The sequence below is a fragment of the Staurois parvus genome, unplaced genomic scaffold, assembly GCF_062004578.1.
Source record: "Staurois parvus isolate SC_StPar_1 unplaced genomic scaffold, SC_StPar_1.0 ptg001622l, whole genome shotgun sequence".
NCBI lineage: Eukaryota > Metazoa > Chordata > Amphibia > Anura > Ranidae > Staurois > Staurois parvus.
Window position 1 is genome coordinate 218,250 of NW_028319418.1, and position 18,031 is coordinate 236,280.

The 18,031-nt window shown below is 41.0% G+C and overlaps 1 protein-coding gene across 1 annotated transcript in view; it reads right to left on the bottom strand.

The window, feature by feature from the left end:
- CUNH1orf232 (chromosome unknown C1orf232 homolog) overlaps positions 1 to 18,031 on the bottom strand; it is a 76,094-nt gene that overhangs the window by 13,491 nt on the left and 44,572 nt on the right. Inside the window, exons 2-3 of the mRNA XM_089663082.1 lie at positions 10,546 to 10,634; positions 9,001 to 9,081 (exon numbers count right to left, since the gene is read on the bottom strand). Coding sequence (XP_089519208.1) covers positions 9,001 to 9,081; positions 10,546 to 10,634 — 170 coding nt within the window. The remainder of the gene's footprint in view (positions 1 to 9,000; positions 9,082 to 10,545; positions 10,635 to 18,031) is intronic.

Below are 18,031 nucleotides of genomic sequence, written 5' to 3' on the forward strand. Positions count from 1 at the left end.
CCTATGGACAGATGAGACTAAGATCAACTTGTACCAGAGTGATGGGAAGAGAAGAGTATGGAGAAGGAAAGGAACTGCTCATGATCCTAAGCATACCTCATCAGTGAAGCATGGTGGTGGTAGTGTCATGGCGTGGGCATGTATGGCTGCCAATGGAACTGGTTCTCTTGTATTTATTGATGATGTGACTGCTGACAAAAGCAGCAGGATGAATTCTGAAGTGTTTCGGGCAATATTATCTGCTCATATTCAGCCAAATGCTTCAGAACTCATTGGACGCTGCTTCACAGTGCAGATGGACAATGACCCAAAGCATACTGCAAAAGCAACCAAAGAGTTTTTTAAGGGAAAGAAGTGGAATGGTATGCAATGGCCAAGTCAATCACCTGACCTGAATCCGATTGAGCATGCATTTCACTTGCTGAAGACAAAACTGAAGGGAAAATGCCCCAAGAACAAGCAGGAACTGAAGACAGTTGCAGTAGAGGCCTGGCAGAGCATCACCAGGGATGAAACCCAGCGTCTGGTGATGTCTATGCGTTCCAGACTTCAGGCTGTAATTGACTGCAAAGAATTTGCAACCAAGTATTAAAAAGTGAAAGTTTGATTTATGATTATTATTCTGTCCCATTACTTTTGGTCCCTTAACAGGTGGGAGGCACATATGCAAACTGTTGTAATTCCTACACCGTATACCCTCAAATTAGCTGACAGTCTGCAGTTAAAGCACATCTTGTTTGTTTCATTTCAAATTCATTGTGGTGGTGTATAGAGCCAAAAATGTTAGAATTGTGTCGATGTCCCAATATTTATGGACCTGACTGTATGTAAAAACTTTATCCCAGAAATAAAACAGTTGTTGTAACTGCTTATAAAGTGTTAGTTTAACTTAAATGTGTTAGTGTATCTAAATCTGCTAATGCATTCAACACTACCTTTCCCCAGACTGACAATGCTGCTGCCCAAAGGTGTCCCTGTTGCTCCTCCATCCAGAGTGGAGCCACCCCATGGCAAGAAAAGAAAACTAATGCAGCCAACACATTTAAAGATTGGTAAACTGCAATATACAAAATCTTTGTTTTCAGGTTTAATTCCGCTTTAATATTGCTTTAAATGGCTTAGAATGAAGTAGCCAAACTTTTATGGCAGTATCTTTTTGGTAAGTATTACTACTCAACAATAGAAAATAGATGTAGAAATTTTAGAATTATTATAGAGTAATGTTTGCCCTGAAATGATGAACTGTATATAGGTCTACACATTCTGAATTCAGAACTATTACAAACGTGTTTGCTGTAAGGACCGTACAAAGAATAGCCCACACGTAGACAGGTGGCAGACTCCTCATAAATCTGGCAATTGTTGACTATGGGCCACTCTGACATAAGGCCAAGCCCACATATTCCACTAAATTGTTCAATCCATACCTGATGATTCTTCAAGAATGATGCAAACTTCACATCAGTCCTAGTCAGGTCAACCCATGCAACTAATTGTATCTTTTGCTTTGAGGAACCCATTTATAGCTACAATGTTTCTATACATCATATACCTGTTGCAGGTGTGCATACTCACCAATTAAATATTTATAATTGCTTTCTTATTTAGCTTTATTAAATTTGAGCAGGACACCCCAGGCAGTCAGAGGTCCTGTAAAGTCAGAATATTCCTAACAAGGTAATGGAACTTTATAAAGATGGAAAAGGACATAAAAAGATGTCCAAAGCCTTGAATATGCCAATCGGTACTGTTAAATCACCTATTAACCTCCCTGGCGGTATGATTATTTCAGATTTTTGGTGCTGAAAGCGGTACCATTATTTTGGATGGAAATTTGGCGTTTTATATTGTAGGCCTGTAATTCTTAGGAATAACTCACTGAAATCTGTCCGAACAAGAGTCTAGTAAATATCCTGGGTAAGATAAAACTTGAAACACGAAATCATAAATTAATAAATAATCATAAAAAATAATAATATAATAATAAATTTAATTCAATAATATAATCAAACCAAAAACACTGAAATTTGAAATATAGCGCCAAGTTTGCACATCGCTGAGCATAGTCGCAAAATCGTTTTCAGTGTCTGATGATGAATTTCCCCACGAATCATTATCACTCAATTCTACAAGTAGTTCTAATTTACTATCGCTGTTCTCTAGCTGGTCTAAAACCGCATTTGACCTAAAGAGACGCTTTTTGGACGCCATGGACATTTCTCAGTTTCTAGGTAGAAAGAACAGTAAAAATGCAGGCAGGGCACAGGACAAAGCACTAGGGACAAAATGTATATGAAATGGTTTGATACAGTAATGTTTTACTATGTGATTTCAGTGATTTTAGTAAATGTCACTTTTTGTCATTTTCAAATTTCCCACCGTTCCGCCCCCGTACGTCCCGACGCTCGCAGGGGACGGAACCCAGATGACAGAAGCCGGCATCTGCCGGATTACTTTGCCGGGGACACTGCAGGAGGGACATCGCGGGAGCGCAGGACAAGGTAAGTGACCGAGGGATCGCGGAGCAGCGCCGCATGGTAAGCCCGAGTGTTGCTCAGGGTTACCGCTTGTCTTACTGAAATTTTACACTCGGGAATACCGCCAGGGAGGTTAAGAAGTGGAAAGTTCGGGGATCTCTTGATACCAAGCCAAGGTCAGGTAGACCAAGAAAGATTGCAGCCACAACTGCCAGAATTGTTCAGGATTCAAAGAAAAACCCATAGGTAACCACAAGAAAAATAGAGGCTGCTCTGGAAAAAAACAAAAAACAGTGTGGTTGTTTTGAAGGAGCACAATATGATGACACTTGAACAAAAACAAGCAGCATGGTCGAGGTGCCAGAAAGAAGCCTTTACTGCATCGATTTTCAATATCAATGCCAAAATTTCACAATTTCTGCCAGGGTATGCAAACTTTTGAGCACAACTGTATACTTGGATTTTTTTTATTTTATTTTTTATTTTACTAGTAATGGTGGCGATCAGCGACTTATAGCGGGACTGTGGCGGACATTCTGAAACGGGGGAACTGACTTGGTGTCACTGACATCTCCAGTGACACTAATACAGTGATCAGTGCTAATAAAAAGCACTGACACTGTACTAATGGCACTGGGCAGGACGGGGTTAACATCTGGGGCGATCAAAGGGTTAACAGTGTGCTGTATGCTGTTTTACTGTGGGGCTGTGTGTTTGTGCTTCACTGTATGCACACTGCTTTCCATGTGCAAGGGCTGACGGGAGAGAACTGTTTAATTTACTAACAGTTCTCCCCCCTGTCGGAGATGCTCGGCAATGCAAAATCACATATACAGTCATGGCCGAAATTGTTGGCACCCTTGATATTTCTCCAGGAAATCATGTATTTCTCACGAAACGTATTGCATTAACACATGTTTTGCTATACACATGTTTATTCCCTTTGTGTGTATTGGGACAAAACAAAAAAAGGGAGGAAAGAAAGCAAATTCGACATAATGTCACACAAACCTCCAAAAATGGGCTGGACAAAAGTATTGGCACCCTTTCACAACTGCGGATAAATAAGAATGTTACAAGCATGTGATGCTCCTGTAAACTCACCTGGGGCAAGTAACAGGTGTGGGCAATATAGAAATCACACCTGAAAGCAGATAAAAAGGAGAGACGTTCACTTAACCTTTGCATTGTGTGTCTGTCTGTGCCACACTAAGCATGGACAACAGAAAGAGGAGACGAGAACTGTCTGAGGACCTGAGAACCAAAATTGTGGCAAAATATCAACAATCTCAAGGTTACAAGTCCATCTCCAGAGAACTAGATTTGCCTTTGTCCACAGTGCGCAACATTATCAAGAAGTTTGCAACCCATGGCACTGTAGCTAATCTCCCTGGTCGTGGACGGATGAGGAAAATTGATGAAAGATTGCAACGCAGAATAGTCCGGATGGTGGATAAGCAGCCCCAAACATGTTCCAAAGACATTCAAGCTGTCCTGCAGGCTCAGGGAGCATCAGTGTCAGCGCGAACTATCCGTCGACATTTAAATGAAATGAAACGCTATGGCAGGAGACCCAGGAGGACCCCACTGCTGACACAGAGACATAAAAAAGCAAGACTACAGTTTGCCAAAATGTACTTGAGTAAGCCAAAAGCCTTCTGGGAAAACGTCTTGTGGACAGATGAGACCAAGATAGAGCTTTTCGGTAAAGCACATCATTCTACTGTTTACCGAAAACGGAATGAGGCCTACAAAGAACAAAACACAGTACCTACGGTAAAATATGGTGGAGGTTCAATGATGTTTTGGGGTTGTTTTGCTGCCTCTGGCACTGGGTGCCTTGACTGTGTGCAAGGCATCATGAAATCTGAGGATTACCAAAGGATTTTGGGTCGCACTGTAGGGCCCAGTGTCAGAAAGCTGGGTTTGCGTCCAAGATCCTGGGTCTTCCAGCAGGACAATGACCCCAAACATACGTCAAAAAGCACTCAGAAATGGATGGCAAAGAAGCGCTGGAGAGTTCTGAAGTGGCCAGCAATGAGCCCAGATCTAAATCCCATTGAACACCTGTGGAGAGATCTTAAAATTGCTGTTGGGAAAAGGTGTCCTTCCAATAAGAGAGACCTGGAGCTGTTTGCAAAGGAAGAGTGGTCCAAAATTCTGGGTGAGAGGTGTCAGAAGCTTATTGATGGTTATAGGAAGCGACTGATTTCAGTTATGTTTTCCAAAGGGTGTGCAACCAAATATTAAGTTAAGGGTGCCAATACTTTTGTCCAGCCCATTTTTGGGGTTTTGTGTGACATTATGTCATATTTGCTTTTCTGCCTCTGTTTTATATTTGTTCCAATACATACAAAGGGAATAAACATGTGTATAGCAAAACATGTGTTAATGCAATACCTTTTTTGTGTGAAATACTTGATTTTCAGGAAAAATATCAAGGGTGCCAACAATTTCGGCCATGACTGTATATATATACATGATTTTGCACACCCGTGCCGCCTTGTAGCAGTACTTCTGCTATAGGGCGGACGGGAAGCGGTTAATACAGAGTAATCCCACTTGTTTACATGTCCTACAAACCCTTTGGACACAGTATATCCCAGAGGTCTCAGATGATAATTGGGATGAGGGTGTGTTCATTGTGAAGCAGAGGTACAGACTGCCTGCTTTGCCAACCCAGCCAACAGGTACATCCCACTTATACAACCCACTGCAACTGAAAGTCAGAATTAGGAGGGATACACACGCTGGTGGAACATTTTCCATATTACAGGTAAGTATATTACTCCTTTGATTACCATTTATTAAGTAGCTTCCTGGAAAAGCAGACCTAAAGTCATTTTTGTACTTTAAATCCACTTTAAAATTACTTTAACGCTACATACAGTACGACAGCAAACTGTTTCAGAACCCAAACTTTCAATGTCATTGTGTAGGTTTGCAACAGTTGGGAAAACATAGGTTTTATAAACCCATTTTAACAGAATTTATTCAAAATATAATTATTTGAAAAAATTCCCAATTTAAAATCTTTATATTAAACAAAAGGTATGGCATGTTAGTGGAAGATGAAAATGTATAAAATGGCTTAATGTTACAGTATTGTTTGGATGATTAATATACAAGATTAAAGGCAAAGGAAAAGGAGAAACAAAGAGAACAGTAGGGGATTGTGATCATTAATATAATTAAATAATACAGTTAAAGTGATTCTAAAGGCAGCTCCCCCCTCAGCCCACCTACCCCCTTATGCTTACCTGAGCCCCATCTCCATCTCTTTTTTTCTTTAAATTACAACCTTTAGAATCACTTTAAAGTAGATCTAAACTCAATCACTAAAATCTCATATAAGCTTTAATATGTTAATGTAATTTCAAAAGTTATACCTGCAGCTTTCACAGAAATATTACTTAGTGAGTCTGTCACAAATGTGAAGGTACTAGTCAATGCACATGCTGCTGCTATAGTCCAGTACCTGTCTATTAATTTTACTCTTGTGTTGTCACCCTGTCACATGTGTTCCTCATAGAGACTACTAAAGGCCATGCCAACAAACATTGTGTGGGCAAGGTTCACCATTGTCAGTATCAAGAAGTCAGTCTAAAACAATGATGTGCAATCAATGCTGGAGTAAGCACATGAATATTGGAAGGGACTGGAGGGGATCGCCAGCACTGAGATGCAAAAAAAGAATAAAAAAAAAAGTGAAAGCAGTACTTTATGGAAAAAAAAAATTGCCATTGATACATAGGGCTTTAGCAACCTGTTAGCCAGTTAGGATTTACAGCTACAGTTTTTAAATAATATATGCAAAAGAGGCGTATATTAAAAAAACAAGCTTGGCAAAGTGTTACATTTTGGGAGCAGCAAATATTTCTTCATATTGATGTTGCGGTTCAATAGACAACACTTAAAATTGAGAAGATATGTATCCTACTTGCCATAAAAAATCTTAAGTAAATGTACAAAAAAGAGAGAATGAGGAGAACAGGCCAATTTTTTACATTCTTAAGAAGGCTCCAAGGGTGTATCACTCCTGTGGGAGAATGTCTGGGTCCTTTTCTTCCGCAGTGGTAAAAAAAATGTTCTGAAACCAATAAAACATTTTGAAGTTGACTGGCAAGGGACTGGACTGAATTTCCCAGAACTCCTCCTTTTAGTTTTTTAGCTATTATTCAGCTACCCAGGGGGTGCGATTAGATTACCACCTTGTTTATTCTTCAAACAGTTGGTACTAGTCCAGTCCCAGAGTTTTGGGAGTTATTCCCCACATTTCGTGCTTTGCAAAGATTTCACTGATACTAAATATTAAAATTTTCAACCAGTTGATCTGCTTCAAGTAGTTTGTATGGATTTTTAGCAAGATCCACCTTGGTGTCCCATTGGCTTTCAAAAGTCTCTGGAACACATAACCATATTCCTGTCTTATACTACTGTAGTCACGTTCATTGTGTATTTCCCACTCATAGCAGTTGATTTACTAAATAGCACATAGGCTGTTTTTTAGACTTGATATTCTGCCTGGGCAAAGAGGAACATGACCTCCCATTCGTATCTCATCTAAAGAACATCCAAAATGTTTTAGCTGGCTTGAGCCATTAAATATAATTGAATGGTATCTAAACAGGGAAATCTTGTAGCGAAGCAATAGATTCAACCTCAATTATATTTGGAAACAATGTCAAGGTACTGTCTCTTTCCCTGAGTGTTGGGCATAGACATTCTAGATCCCTTATAGGACCTTATGCTTTCTTATGCTTTTCCTCTGTACTAGTTCATTCTGCAAGTACAAACATAGAATGAGAAGATAACCAACCACCATCCTCATTCTAATTACTCTTTATGATGGTTTGCTAGCCAGATTGAGCTTGATTTTCCAAAATTTAGTTTCACATCTTAAAGTTTAAACTTAGCTTCCTGCTTACTGGGAGCTAATTACGGAGGAGTACAAGTTTTTTTTTCAGCACAATTAGCTTGCTAGTCACAGCAATTTATGCTACATTTTGGGATTTTTCATCTCACGTCAGAAAACAACAGGAATAGTCCAGAAATTCCATCAGTGTTTGGCACAAAGGATTAACTAAACCATAGTCCAAAACCAATAGTTCAGTCCAGTATTATTGATGAATACCAGGCTGCTTGTTCACCTCTAGGTTTCTAGATTTGTGTAGTTTTTCTTTAGATCTAGAAATGTTTTCTTAAAATGCTCTTCTCAGTTGAATTTTTGGCTTCACAAGTCTCTATTTAAACCTTTTTTTGTCTTTGTCTAAAAAAAATTAAATTCTGGGGTATTTTCACTTTCATGGGCTGTTCTTGAAGATCTCTGAACACAACATTCACAATAAGATTTTTTTTCCAGTGGGAACGCAGTTTCTGCACCTTCAACACTGGATGTGTGTAATGGCATGGGGTGCTGGGGCATGCTGGAGAATCAATTGATGCTGGCAGCTGGGAGATCTATTATCACTGTTAGGGATCTTTTTTTGTGTAAGGGTCTATTGTTGCTGATAGGAGATCTATTGTTGCTGGGGGATATTATGTTGCTGGGGAGTCAATTGTTACTGGGAAGGATCTACTGTTGAGGGAGAGGTCTATTGTTGCTGGCTGCTAGAGGGTCTATTGATGCTCGTTGCTTAGAGATCTGTGGTTGCTGTTAAGGTGGATATTTCGTTTCTGGGGTGGCCTATTGTGGCTGGGTAGGGGGGTCTATTATTGCTGGGGTGTGGTCTTTTGTTGTGTGGCATCTTTTGTTGCTGAGGGTGATCTATTGCTGATGGGGGGTTTATTGTTGTTGGGGTTGGTCCATTGTTGCCAGGAGATCTATTTTACTGCTTTTCTTGTTATTAACAAATGCCATACAAATTATTTAGCACCAGAAAATTATACTTGGTTCCACCCCCTACCCACCTCCCAGTACCGGTCCTTTTGGAGAATACACAAAATGATACCAAGAGACGATACTCAGGGGTGGGTAGGCGGTGGAGACAAGGGGTGACTCAGAAGGGGCCAATTCCTACACCTATTCTCTAAGAAAAAAAGCCCTGGATAAGACTATTACCAATGACATGTCATTCTGCACCCAGTGGGCACTAAAAAAAGCTCAAATTTTTTTTTTACTTTCACAGGACAACAATCGCAATGTGGAACAGTGGGGAAAAAGGATGAGCATTTTCAGTCTTGCCAACTGTCGTTTAGGTAATTTTTCATTTTCTTCAGAAATCATCCGCTACTATTTTTTCTGACATGAAACTGGAAACCGTCCTAAAAAAGGGACCAACATTTCAATGGACAGAGGAAAGTGTTGTATAAGTGATTAGGCACCTAAAATATAGATTTGTAATGCTTCTACCTCATTTCACAAAGAAACATTTTTCTAGCTGAAACTCATCTGGTCTGTCAATCTTCATACAAACCACATACACTTGACTGCTAAATTAGCTGGAGCAGCCCTGTGCCTTATACCTGCACACATGAACTTATATAAATGTTTCTTTTTGGCAGCCTGTACTTAAATCTGTACCTTTCTTGCAAGCTGTGACATATTTAGCCCATCGTCTCCATTTTCCTGGTTTTCATTTTCAGTTACCTCTGAAGTGTTGCTCTGCAATAAGCAATACAATTACAACCTTGTTTTACATTTATAAACTCATAGGTACCATGGTTTTTTTTCTAATTTGAGAAATTAAATACAAACTATTAATCATCTATCTAATATTAAAAAGAAGACAAAAACACTTAACATTAGTGTTTCTCAGGAGTACACACTAATACCTCAAAGTACACACTGGGGCATCTAAAAGGCTTCCAATATGGCCTGTCATTGGTCTACTGCCTCTTCAGCCCCTTTGCCATACCAGCTGCCGAAGCAGAGGCTGTCTTCCAGTCAGAAAAGGCTTTCCGACTGGAAGAACAGTTTAAAAAAAACCTGAGAGGCCCTGGTCCCATGTTTTTACCAATATATAATTTCACATCATTTTTAAAGAATTATAAAATGCATTCGAACAAATCTACATAGAAATAAAAAGAATTTGATAGAACATTCCTATGTGAGGGCAGCACAGTGGCTAAATGGTTAGCACTTCTGCCAGGCAGTACTAGGGTTGTTGGTTCGAATCTCAACCATGGCACCACCTGCCTGGAGTTTGCATGTTCTCCCTGTGTCAGAGTGGGTTTCCTCCCACACTCCAAAGACATACTTTTAGGTTAATTGGATCCTGTCTAAACTGGCCCTAGTATATGTATGAATGTAGGTTAGGGACCTTAGATTGTATGCCCCTTGAGAGTTCGGGACTGATGTGAATGAACAAAATAAATATATATATATATATATATATATATATATATATATATATATATATATATATATGTAAAGTGCTGCCTAAATTGACGGCGATATATAAATACCTGAAAAAAATAAATATGTTGGGTTATGCCAGCAAAAAAAAAAAAAAAAGCCGCCGAGTACTTAACTTTAATCCAGCTTCAATTGTTCAATTAGAGCTAATGCTACTACGAGGGTTCTTCAAAAAGTTTACGCACTTTTTTAAACATATATTTATGTAAAAAAGTGAGGAAACATTTTGAAGACCCCTCATATGTAAAAAGTCATAGCACCCAAATAACAGTTTCTCTTAGTCAGAATAATGCATTGTGTATTGCTATGGTTTACTACACATTGTAGTTTATTCTTTGCCTCGTTGACAAAATGTAGAAGAACCAAGATTTATTTTCTAGTGCTCACGAACTACACCATGGAATTTAGTTCCTAACATACTCTGTAGTGCAAAACTGTAATCTGATTATTAATTGATTCATTTTTAAGCTTTCATCAGTATATGGCAACTAATACGGTAGTATTAATGTAATTATAGAAAGACAAACAAGCAAACCAATTTTGTTTTTATAGCCTTGACTGAATATTGTTATGAATTATTACATTACTGTTCTTTTTATGCTTTAAATAAATACAAATTCATGCAAATTAACAAATAAGTTATATTTGTTCTCCTCTAATTCTTGCTGTATCTATTTCAAGATGTTTGGTTTAGGTGCACACTGTGCTTACCTCTTCGAATGTTTCTTCATCTTGTTCTGTACCGAATGTTTGGAAAACTTTTTCCTTGTATATCTTCCAGAAACCTTGACTCATGGTAACTGAAAGCAAGTGACGGAGAAGAGAATGTTTGGTCTGCTTTAGTGATGTGGGGTTCGGCGATGCAGAGCTATACAAGTTGCAGAGCTTTCTTTCTGTAGCACAACCGGGGTAAAATGCAAAAAGGTTCCCAGTCCCAGGTTACCTAGATTAGAACACTGAGCTGCTGTCTTGAAAAATGCACCACGTCTCCTAATGTGCAATCCTGCTTCAGCATTAGACAAGTGTCTAACGCTGTGCTACAATAATTTGTGTGTGCATAGCATCTCACAATATGCAGACCATCTCAGGTACACGGCTCTTTGGCCTAATTGGCTCTGACACACATGGGTCTTGTGACCTCATTAAAGTTGCAGGAAGATCTTCATACAGGAGAAATTTAATAGGCAACATGTAAAAGGCTAGGGACTACACTTATGTATGGCTAAGAAGAAAATTACAGACAGATGCTTTGTGTATGTTAGCAGATCCCCTGCATTGGCACTGAGTGTGAATGTTGTTTATCTGACAACAGTATGTACCTACTACGTTCTTTTTACATCTCATTGACTTATCCATGTATCTGTTTTATGTTTGTCATCAGTGAGTCCCTATTTAACACCAGCAAACACCTGTTACTTGGCATTGCCCCGATCTACATCTATCATCAACATGTGGTGCAATCATTTACAACAGTTCTGTATTAAAGGACACAACATCTCCTTGTATGATACAGTTTGTTTTTTAACCACTTGATCTCCAGAGGATTTACCCCCCTTCCTGACCAGGCCATTTTTTGTGTTACGGCGCTGCATTAATTTAACTGACCATTGCGCGGTCATGCAACGCTGCACCCAAATGAAATTTAAATCCTTTTTTCCCCACAAATAGAGCTTTCTTTCAGTGGTATCTGTAGCCTTTTTTCTTTTTCTCAATCCCTTCTAACGTTCTGCTTAAACTTTGTGATTTGTAATAGTACTGCTTGGACTTTGAAGAAGGGGACACTCCCCGAAAGCTTGTCCTCAAAATTGTATGTTAGTGCAAATAAAAAAAGTATCACGGACAGTACTCAATTGTTTCTGAGAAACAAAACAATATTTTTTATTTGTTTGCTATTAAACATGTCCAATAAAAAAAATTTAAAAATCTAATTTTGTCATAAATTTAGGCCAAAATGTATTCTGCTACATGTCTTTGCTAAAAAAAAAATCTCAATATGTGTAAATTAATTGGTTTACGTGAAAGTTATAGCATTTACAAATGGTGGTATATATGGTGGTATATATACTGGAATTTAAAAAAAAACAATTTTTTACTAGTAATGGCGGCAATCAGCGACCAACAGCAGGACTGTACGAGCATTCTGACACTGGGGGGGACTAACTTGGTGTCACTGACATCCCCAGTGACACCAATACAGTGATCAGTGCTAATACAAAGCACTGACACTGTACTAATGGCACTGGGCAAGAAAGGGTTAACATCTGGGGTGATCAAAGGGTTAACTGTGTGCTGTGTGTGTTTTACTATGGGGCTGTGTTTGTGCTTTCCACTGTAAGCTCACAGCTCTGCTTGAGCTGACAGGGGAGAGAACTGTTTGTACACAATACAGTTCTCTCCCCCTGTCGGTATTACCCGGCAATCACTGGGTGCTGGCGAGTAATCACCAGCCTGGACCTGGTGATTGACAGCCACGGCCATGAATGGCAGAAATGCAAAATCACGTACAGTATATATACTTGATTTTGTGCACCCCTGCCGCCCTGTAGCAGTATTTCTGCTATAGGGCGGCGGTAAAGCGCTAATGGTGTTTACAAACAAGTGTAGATCTATGTGAAGACTTCTGAGATGCTCTGATAGTAGCCTAATTTAATTTAAAGGAATTTCATAATGTCTATAGTTTCCTGTCAACCCAAGTTATGTTGTGCAAATACCAAGCACAATGAGGTTCCAGGGGATATGTAGATACCCACAGTATGAGCAGCTCCAACAACTCATCTGACCAGAAATGAGACATGAGCACAGAAAAACAAATAAAGGAGCGCTCCCAACCCTGTGGAAGTCAATAGAGGCACAAGCCCAGGAACAGATAAAATCAAAATTCACTTTAATGTTGGATTAAAAAGCATGACGTTTTGGAGTGCCCAGATTGATACATCACCAAGCCTGTGGAGAGGAGAAACACATATTCCCTGAAGCTGGAGGATGACACATGGTCCTGGACCCAACAGTAGGTTGCTCAGCCCAGGAGCCTCAGGACAGTGGGAGGAATGTGTCGATGGCAGCCGCCGGGATCACTAGCATGGCGTGTCTGCTGGAAGACACATGTCCTAGTTCCAAATGTAATGTCATACACCTGGTGAGAGACCGCTCGAACAAGGGTTGGGAAGGGCAAACTGAAGCCTTGGGGAGCACTCAAACCATGTCAAACCAAAGGAGAGAAGCCTGTCATCATGATAATGTGTTTCAGGGACTTGCCCCTTCCTCAGATGAGACCCTCCTCAGCATATAAGCACCAGAAACCAAAATCACTATTTAATTCATTTCTAATAGTCAAAGCAAACTCTCCCATCCGTCCATATCCTCATGTTTTATTTTGCTGAGAAATTACTTTGAAAAACACCCCCTAGCATTTCTGTCCATGGCCATCTTGAGTAAGGACAGGTGTAGCATTTACTTCCTGGACCTATCTGCCCTTAGCTCAGGCATGCAGGCAGGAGAGCGAGCTTAGCTGAGAAAACCCATTGTCCCATCCAGAAAACGTCTGGGATATATGATGCCATTGAAAAATTTTTTTTAAAAAGCTTAAAACAAGTAAATATGCTATACTTTCCTATCAATTTACTAATGCTAGCAGCAGAGTGAAGTTCCACTTTAAAGCAAATGTCATGGTAAAATAAATACATTTATTAGTGTAACTTTTCAAAGCCAGGCAACACACATTTTTCAACACTTGCATCCACAGCCAGTGAGCAATCCATGAGCTTGGTTTTTGTTATTTTTTAGAGGAAAAAACTTGGATGGGGTAACAGGGATTATGGGATGCCCAACTTGATTGAAGAAATGCACTGGGGCAACTTCCTTCCTATGTACAGAAAAAGATTCTGGACTGTTATCCATTGAATACAATCAGCCTTTAAGGATCAGCAGCAAAAGCCCCTTATGGGCTAAGAACTCTTAGGCCCCTCTGAAATTTAGTACAGATTGTTTTAAACAGCCAGCTGTCCTGGCTGCTCTGAAGATCTCCCAAGACAAAGATAAAGGGTTAAGCACAGCCCTGTTCTTTGAAAGCTTGCAGTCTCTTCACTTGTGAATCCCTGGGTGTGCTGATGTACTCATTCTGTCCTCCTCACTCCCATTGCTCCTAGGCATAGATCCTGTTCAAACCTTGATGCTGAATAGATCTTCCTGGGCCTGGAAGCATAGCCCCCCTAGAACTAGGGGACTCCTTCCAGGCCACCGACAGCCTCCTCAGCACTCCATCTTCCACCCGACTCCCTCACTAGCATGGCTCTCTCATATTTATGGGCTACCCTTACCACACTACCAGGGCCTCCAAACTGGAGATTGGTCAAATTCCCATAAACATGTGGATTTGGATCTCCACCCCTCCCACTCACTGGCTTCTGGAAGCTTCCTCCAGAACCAGGTGGAGGCAATAGATTCCCAACCTGCTGCTGAGTCACCCAGCCTGACTTGCAGTGAGCCATCCTAATTACAGACTCACACAGTTACCATGAGTCATACCATAATAAATTTGCCTACACTAACACTAGTAGCACACTAGAGGGTACTAAACACATCTCTATCGATCTCTCTCTCTATCTATCCAGCGGGTTGAATGAAAAAAAAAAAAGATCCAATTCCTCCATCCACACATTTGAGGTGGACAAGGAAATCTTCCCACTGTAGCATTGTATTCTGACAGCAGGGAGCCTTTCCCGCCATCAGAATACAATGATCACTGTTGTCAGTTATAGCCGGAGCACTGATCGTTTGAGAAAAACCTGACAGGCTATAGAACAGTAGATCAACTTGAGTACAGCCAGCCTGCCCATGCATGGATCAAATTTGTCTGGTCTCTCCTGAATCAGCCAAATGTCAATCAATGTATGGCCAGCTTAAGTATTATTGTAGGCTAACACAGCTTTTTTACGAACGGAGTGTTTAACCCTGCCCAGACTGTCTTTTAGCTCATGGGTCTCCAAACTGTGGCCCACGTGCCATATGTGACCCTTTGCTTACTTTTATCCGGCCCTTGGGGCACTTTTCCTTCCACTGATACGAAGGACGATGGGACGTTATTCCTTCCACGGACACCAACAATGGGGCACTATTCCTCCCACTGACACCAAAATGATTGGGCACTATTCCTCCCACTTATACCAATGATGGGGCACTGTTCCTCCCACTGACCCCAACGACTGGGCACTGTTCCTCCCACTGACCCCAACGACAGGGCACTGTTCCTCCCACTGACACCAGCAACGGGGTACTGTTCCTCCCACTGACACCAGAGACGGGGCACTGTTCCTCCCACTGATACCAGAAATGGGGAACTAATTACCCCACTGGCACCAACAATGGGGCACTATTCCTCCCACTGAACACCAAGCCTAGGGTATTTTTTACTTCCACTGATGCAAGGGCATTTTCTACTCCCTCTGGCCACAATTCGGCCCCCCTAAAGTCTGAAGGGCAGTAAACTGGCCCTTTGTTTTTCAAGTTTGGAGACCCCTGTTTTAGCTCAACCACTTCTATTTTCAGATCTCCCAACATAAAAGATAATTATTCTGCAGTCCAAGATAAGGAGTAGGGCTTTGAGATAACACAGGAAGCATGGAGAGGTCACAGGATAGCTTCTGCCTTCTGCACCTTCTTAGGTGTTCTGTAAAAAAAAATGGCCAGGATTAAAGTTTGGTAGGCAAAGGGATGCAAAACCCTTTGTCTGTGTCCACATATTGAAATCCATATTAACTAGAGCAGGCATCAGTAAATGGCGGACTGCGGCCCGGATCCAAACCGAGCCACTGTCCCATCTGGAACCATGGACGTGCCATTTATGAACCTTCCTTCTCCCTGACCTTTGAGGCTGTCATTCTCATGGCAGGATTGCAAAGTACAGAAATTGGGCACAGCCACAATGGATGGAGGGCAGGAGCTGCATGAGTTAACTTTCCAGATTAACTAGCTAGTGTTTGCTGGTGAGGACACTGATGTAAGAATGGGATTGTGATATAAAATGAGGGTCTGTGATGGCAGGGCCATCTTTAAGAGGAGCAAAAGGGGCAGCCAGTCATTGTTGTGGGGCCCAAAGCAGATGTCTCGTACTTGCCAACTGTACTGGTTTACATTCCCTTGTCCCTGGAAGTCTTTGTCCCAGGCTGTGTTCAATATCTCAGTGTGAAGTGCTGTCACTTATGATGCCCAGCTCTGTCCTATTGGATAGATAACTCAGGTGTACAGACAGTATCAGCATTCGCATGTAAATAACGGTGGCATTCATATGTAAAAAGGGCGCCAATGTGGCATTCCTATGTAAATAATGCTGGCAGTGTGGTATTTATATGCATATTATGCTCCCCCCCAAGGTTCCAGCCACCAACACCTATACTGGTGGTCAGTGTAAATTTCCCTTTACATTGGTGGTAAGTGCAGAATTGCCCTTACACTGTAAATCCTCCGTACATTGGGCATCAATTTTAAACCCCCCTAATTTTGGTGGTCAGTGTAGAAACTTTAACTCCCACCCCCATCCAGCACTGCCATTGATTCCACCCCCCTTATGTAAATAATGATGGCAGTGTGGTATTTATATGCATATTATGCTCCCCCTTACGTTGATGGCCAGTATAGAAATGTATTAGTTGGTGTAAAATCCCCCATTACAGTGGATGTCAGTGTAAATTCTTCATTACCTTGGTGGTCAGTGCAAATTTCCCATTACATTGGTGACCATTGTAAATTTCCCTTTACATTGGTGGTAAGTGCAGAATTGCCCTTATACTTTAAATCCTCCTTACATTGGGCATCAGTTTAAAACCCCCCTAATTTTGGTGGTCAGTGTAGAAACTTTAACTCCCACCCCCATCCAGCACTGCCATTGATTCCACCCCCCCCCCCCCAAGCACTGCCACTGAACCCATCTCCCCATCAGCACTGTCACCCATCCATCCCCCCAGCACTGCCACTTATCCCATCCTTCCCACCACTGCCACTGATTCCATACACCCATCACTGCCACCTATCCCATCAACCTTTCCCCCTGCAGTGCCACTGATCACACCCTCCCACCCAGAACTGCCATTGATCCCAGGAGTCCTAGGAGTTTTCTGTCTATTAGTGGGTCCCCTAACCTTCTCAGTCTATGGTGAGCAGGCAGTGAGATGATGTGCTGTAACCGTAAGCAGTGAGACGTATTTAAGTGCTGTAACCTCCAGCAACCAATCAGTGAGTGGTAAGGATGTGTAGTAACCTCTAGCAACCAATGGGTGAGCAGTAATGATGTGCAGTAACCTCTAGAATCCAACCAGTGACCAGTAATGATATGCAGTAACCTTTAGCAGCCAAACAGTGATCAGTAAGGATGTGCAGAAACCTCAAGCAACCAACCAGTGAGCAGTAATGATGTGCAGTAACCTCTAGCAACCAACCATCAAGCAGAAATCATGTGATGTAACCTCTAGTAACTAATCAGTGAGCCATAATGTGTGCTGTAACTTCTAGCAACCAGTCAGTGGGCGGTAATGATATGCTGCAACCTCCGGCAATCAATTGCAGTTGCTGCCTGATCTGCTGCAGTAAACTGATTTTGAGTTTAGCTGCTATTTATTGTATGTCTCAGAGCAGGTGGAGAGCAAAATTTCATGAGGGGGCCCAAGAAAATGTTTGCCCAAGATCCAATCAATATTAAAGATGGCCCTTTGTGATGGGAAGGATCTGAGACATTGCACAAACATGCAATTTGGACCTCTGCTGGAAGAAATCTTTACTGATCAGACCTCCATGAATTTTAATTCAATACCCCAAACTAGAATATAGGATTCTACAAGATTCCCAGATGTCAAATGGTTAATTAGCAGTTACAGAAACTGAGATTGTTTCTGTCATCTCTAGTGAGTAACTCTCAATGGCACTGCAGATGGTATATAAACTACTACCAAACCAATTATCCCTGGGGCCCCTGCATTGATTTTAATTCAAGAATACTTGTATTTGTTTTCCTCTCACTAAACTAAAGGAAGCATAATTATGTCTTAATTAGTCACAAGACATTTTAATGTTCACAGTTTTTTTTATGCTGTGTGAAGCATTTGTGTTTATGCTAGTGACACTAAAAATTAGTACATGTGACAGGTCTCTGTTCAAATTTCACAGCGAGGCTCAGATAAATGGTAAAATGCCTTTATCATGACTTCAC